The sequence below is a fragment of the Miscanthus floridulus genome, chromosome 18 (genome assembly GCF_019320115.1).
Source record: "Miscanthus floridulus cultivar M001 chromosome 18, ASM1932011v1, whole genome shotgun sequence".
Classification (NCBI taxonomy): Eukaryota; Viridiplantae; Streptophyta; class Magnoliopsida; order Poales; family Poaceae; genus Miscanthus; species Miscanthus floridulus.
The window spans coordinates 133,339,043-133,344,482 of NC_089597.1; the positions used below are offsets into that span (position 1 = coordinate 133,339,043).

Sequence of the window (5,440 nt, forward strand, 5' to 3'; positions counted from 1 at the left end):
CATTTCACTACTATTCTAGCATTATATTCTTTTTTAGGATTGCGGCAGTAAAAAAATTTACTTTGAAAAGGTCCATTTTACCCTCTGAGTTATTGTCGTGGTATAATTTTCCTTCTTGCACTCTAAAATTAAATATTTTAACCTATCAAGTCTCAAAACCGTTTAAATTAACCCATGCCACATTAACATAAGTTGTGTTGACAACCAAAAGTGGCCAAAGTGTATAATGGACTCCGTCATCGTGTTTCTATCGTCAAAGACAGTCAAAAAAAAATATTTGAATCATTCCATTTGGAGCCCGGATGAAGAAACATCGTTTCGGGGTGTTGACCATGCTGGAACTGGCAAGGCCGGTTCCCAAACCGGCATGCAAGTAGTTATTGGTCACATACATCGTTTGAGAGGGGGAGTAGAATGTCTGGTTTTGAAGTTAGAGCAGGAAAGTTAGACGTCGACATTAATTCAAAGGTAAAAAGGAATTTCTTCATTCACCGTTCTATACATACACTTCTGGCATGTAGTTATTGGTCACATACATCGTATACATCGTCTGATGTAGAGGCCGGGACATTTTCATTTGCTTAATGAAATAAACTCCCTTTATTATCTAAAAAAAATACATACACTTCTGGCATGTAATTGGGCTGCGCTGGCCGCTGGGCTGGCTGCCGTGTGAGGCCCAGAATCCGGCCGGCCTGCTGCGGGGTGCTCTTTCGTGATTTCGTCACGTGCACCAGGCCGCCGCCGAACGTCGATTCAATTGTCATCCACCTAGCGACCTCAGCTCGCTGACCTCGTCTTCTTCCTCATCTTCCTCGTCCAAATGTCCACGAAGCTCGCCCGGCGCTTCGAAATGTCCGTCCTCCGTCGCCGTCAGCGTCGGCTCTGCCGCTCTGCCTCGTCCTGGAGCAGAAGCATCGTTAAGTAGTCATAACTCATAACACACGAGCTGAGTTGAGCATCCTGCGCCAGTCACCACGCACACAGTCAAAATTAATCTAGCAGCAGTGATATGGCGATGCAGGCTCTGGCCGTCGCCTCCCTGCTCCTGATTCTGTGGCCGGCGCGGCGCGCCGGCGCCGCCGAGTACGTGGTCGGCGACGTCAGCTACGGCTGGGAATCCGGGTCCGGCATCAACTACGCTGCCTGGGCAAGGCAGTACGCCTTCGCCGTCGGGGATGTCCTAGGTCAGCTCGATCACCGCCTGGCCCCTGCTCTGCTCATCATATAAATGCATCCCTGCATGATCCATGCATATGAACACTACCTGTTTCATGCATGTTTAATTTGCGCATGAGTTAAATATATACTAATGTAACTAATCCATGTACGTACTTTGATGTTTGATCTGCTGCGTGCAGTTTTCCAGTACGTGAGCTCCCAGCACAACCTGTACGAGGTGACCGAGGAGGTCTACCGGTCCTGCGACACCGCCGTCGGCGGCGGCAACGGCGTGCGCGTCAAGTACACCAGCGGCTACGACCGGGTGGTGCTCGCCGAGGCGAGGGGATACTGGTTCATCTGCGATTTCCCCGGCCACTGCCTAGGAGGCATGAGGGTCGCCGTCAACGTCTCCGCCGGCACAGCAGGAGGAGGAGGAAGCGGCGGATCGCCTACTGTCAACCCCCCGCCGGACGGCAGTGCGGCGTCGTCGATAACCGGAGGTCGCCCGGGTTGGGCGGCGGGGTGTCTGGCTCTCGTTGTCCTGGCGTTGATGAATACTAATAAGGGCCTTTTGCTGCTACTATAGGCAGTATGGTCACTGACAGAGACAGAGCAATAGTGCAGTGTTTGCTGAGAGACACCTTCCGCTAGAAAACTTACCCAAAAAAAAGGCATTTTGTACATTTTTCAAATTTATGGGAAAAGACATACATTTAGATTATATATGAATATATGATAGTGCTATATTTCAAGCCCCTGAATTTTCGGGCAACCAACTTGTATGATTAAATTGAGAAATAACAAAACAAGTTTTTTTTTCCTTTATTCAAACAAGGATAAAATTACATGTTGTCTGAACACCAACAAAAAAAAGCACCTGAGAGATAAGAGAAGTGTAATACATTGGCACACAAATTTCATGGGAAGAATTGACCACATGCGTAAAACCGATAAAAGTCCTAATCGTGGTCAAAAGCAATTTTGCCGAAAAGCAATTACGTTGTCTATTCTTTCAGCTAATCTGACATGATAAACCTAAAGTTTGCTTTCTATTTCCATTGGTGTGGTTGATGGATGTCATGGATCGTGCACTGAAATACCATTCTTGTTTTATTTCCTAGCAAAGTTGAGGCACGAAGGACTTGGATCGCTTCATCATCCTGCAAGACGGTGTGGAGGCCCAATAAGAAGCACCGGCTTATACTTGTGTATGCCTACTGGGCTTCATTTGGGGTCATTGTGCTTAATATATTTTCAAACTTTTTTTTTGCATTTTATTCTATATTCTCATCCTCTAGTGTATTGCCTTTGCTTAATGATTTTCTCGGTCGTTGCAACTCAAGGGTATACACCTAGTATCTTAATCAATCCAAATTCAAGATGCCCATGAATTGCTTATACAAGGCCTTTTGGTAGGGTTTTAGAGGTTTTGTTTGGACTTCTCCGTAAACCTAACCAAATGGTCACTCGAAAAACGTATGTCTTCATCACGCCTAAAGGCTAAAGCATCCATGGAGCAAGAGCCGTTTGCAACGCAGCCCCCAACAACTCCTCTAGCCCCGTCCCTGCTTGGCGAAGTCCTTCTGCCAATTTTTTTTTTCAAACGGCTTAGCTCCACGAGGAAACTCCATTAGAGTAGCCGAGCCCTAGACATTTGTAAATGATGCGTAGCCCTAGCAAATGGGGCCTTAACCTCAATAGTTATGTTTTTGGTAGTATGTGAGAGGTGTCGTGGTGTCTAATTTGAGTCGTGAATTGCAAACCCAAAATAGGCAAGCCAGATACAAGGTAACCCTTTGTCCCCTTAGAACTGAGAAGTGGGTTGGCATGAGCTTGGTGGGCTAAGCCTGGTCCACAACTATTCTAGGGCTGGGCCTGGACGGAGGAAACTTGGCCCAAAACAGTTTTTGTAGTTCTTATTTTAACTTAAAATTAACGGGTGGAGTCCAGCCCAATAGCATCTGGGTTAAGTTTGCCCATGGGCATTAGTAGGCACGGATTTTAGGCCTGAAATGTTCTCAGTTTTTCCGTTGGCTTGGTCCGCAAAATGCTAATTCCAGTTTCCTCTGTTGTATTATCTTTATATATTTTTTAGGAGAACTTGGCCCAAGTCTCCTTCCTTGGCTGTGATGGTGAACGCAGAAGCCTGCAGGGGTTATCATAGGCATCTAACTGAACTCATGTCGCCACGGAGTCTAAACCATGTTGGACTTGTGGGATGGTAGATTGGCAAGCTTGAGATTGCTCTGGGTGTCGAAGAAAAAAAGATACAGATCATAGCACATTGCCCAATCTATCTCCCCTTGCCCTACTTCACACAAACACACACTGACACTGAAAATGTACACACAAGTCCAAACATTCCTTCTCTTAACTTTGTACTACTATCAAATATATATATGTTCATGTTTCTTTGTCCCTTCAGAATTGGGTGGATGAGGTTCTTCGAAGTGAGCTCTTGGTTGGGAGGACCAGTGCCGCTACTTCCAGTTTCAGCTGTGCAGCAAAAAAAGAAAAGAAGTGTTCATCACATTGACCACCAAAGAAAACAAGGCATGCTTTTGACATGCATGATTCTCAGTATGTTTTAGCATGCACCTCTTTGCACTGCTTCTTGAGCTTCAAGTTCTCATCCACCAGACGGCGAACCTCTTTCTCTAGATTCTCCACATATGCCTGCACATAAACAAATCACTTAGTAAAAGCAATCGAGCTACAATTAACACAAAGACCTTTCATTTTCAGGTAAACGACTAATTGTGCTGGTTGAGATGTTGGTTTTCATTGACCTAGTTTTGATCAAATTATATTGTTAGACGTCTTTTTAATAATTATTTTGTTTATTTGGAGACGGCACGTAACTGCATAAGCATAAGCATTACCATGAGACTGTATTAGTCTGTACTTATATGTAGTCTTATAGATATCGTAAGCCTCGCGAGGAAGAAGACGCAACAAATTGTAGTGGTTAATTTGACGCAATCCTGAAGTCATATGCCAACTTGGAATTTTTTTAGTATTTGGTTCTGTGATCGAACCAATAATAACCATTCACTTCTTGCCATCCAAAAAAAATGAAATAAAAAAATCAATCACAAACTTCCAATATGAATGGAGATGCAGATGTCATATATGATCACCAGGAATATTCTAACGAAGTTTTGCACAAGCGTACTCGTGTCGCTGTGTGAGCCCTTGGTGCTTGAATTTTCTTTGTTTTGTTTTTGTTCTCTAGATTGAGGAATTCGTGCTTAGACTTGGAGAGCAGGTACAACCGAACTCATCATGATCAGTGTTAACATTTTTTTTTGGGATTTTTGTACTGGATGATAGAGTGATAACCATCCAACTTGTTCTTGAAACAACAGATATGTATAGTATGTCGTTCAATTATGCAATTAAGCTGGATTTGGCGGCACTCAGAGAAGCGATATACATGTTTAATCCATGTTGACTAAGAAATTATTGGCAGAGACTCAGTATATATGCATGATGGAAAGAGAGCCACCACGCATTCCATTTTTTAAAACTTTTACAAACACTTATTTTAACTCAGAGACCAAATTAGCTCACTAGTCATCAGTCACCACCTCTCTCCAAAGTTTCACTGTCACATACCTGTATAGCTATAGTATACGCCTGTGTATTGCATTGGGATGTGCTAGTAGTATAAGGTTATCTTTAGGGGGAGCATGCTGTACCATACTTGTTACTACTTTATTATTTCGTGATAGGTACCAAATGCTTTATTAAGCTTCAAAAGGTGTTCTCCAAAACAGTGAGGGTTGCAATAGTGACATAAATATTTTGAAGCATGCATGGCTTTATATGCCTTCATAGGTATATGGTAGTATATGCAATTTTTTTTCAGGAAACTTCATGGATTTGTAGTTTCAGACTTTCAGCTAGTTTTTGACGTTGCCATCATCAGATAGCAGTGCATAATTGGCAATAAACTCACTCACAAGTAGAAAAAAAATACTATCTTTAATTAGAGAAAAATGCAACTGTGCTAAAATACCCTTTTCTAAAAAACTGTGCTAAAATACTTGGTGTATACGTACTGACCCTCTTCCTGGCCCTGGAGCGGAGCGCGGACTCGCGGTTCCTCATCATCCTGATGCTCCGCCGGTCGTCGCCGCTCGCCTGCTGCACCTCCATGTCGACCTCGTCGCCGGCGGCAAACCCCGCGAGCGAGACGGGCGTGGAGGGCAGCGCGTGGCCGGCGATGACGACGGCGGGTCTGCCGTCGTCGTCGTCGTCCTGCAGCGTGGAG

General features: G+C 44.3%; 2 protein-coding genes across 2 annotated transcripts; one reads left to right on the plus strand and one right to left on the minus strand.

The window, feature by feature from the left end:
* The first annotated feature begins 1,018 nt into the window (after positions 1–1,018).
* LOC136524726 (basic blue protein-like) lies at positions 1,019–1,750 on the plus strand. The gene is made up of 2 exons (XM_066517987.1): positions 1,019–1,187; positions 1,362–1,750. The coding sequence occupies exons 1-2, from the start codon at positions 1,019–1,021 to the stop codon at positions 1,748–1,750; spliced, it is 558 nt and encodes a 185-aa protein (XP_066374084.1).
* A 1,817-nt stretch (positions 1,751–3,567) lies between these two features.
* On the minus strand, positions 3,568–5,439 carry LOC136524727 (protein FD-like; the record flags this gene model as incomplete). The annotated part of the gene is made up of 3 exons (XM_066517989.1): positions 3,568–3,660; positions 3,763–3,840; positions 5,233–5,439. Coding segments are annotated over 3 exons (360 nt in total), but the record flags the coding sequence as incomplete, so codon positions are not given.
* Position 5,440: the final 1 nt, after the last annotated feature.

What these genes read in the sequence shown, in the direction of transcription:
- LOC136524726 (XM_066517987.1), top strand. Translation starts at nt 1,019, where the DNA reads ATGCAGGCTCTGGCCGTCGCCTCCCTGCTCCTGATTCTGTGGCCGGCG. An exon ending in CGCCGTCGGGGATGTCCTAG is followed by an intron (nt 1,188 to 1,361) that starts GTCAGCTCGATC and finishes TGCTGCGTGCAG; the next exon opens with TTTTCCAGTACGTGAGCTCC.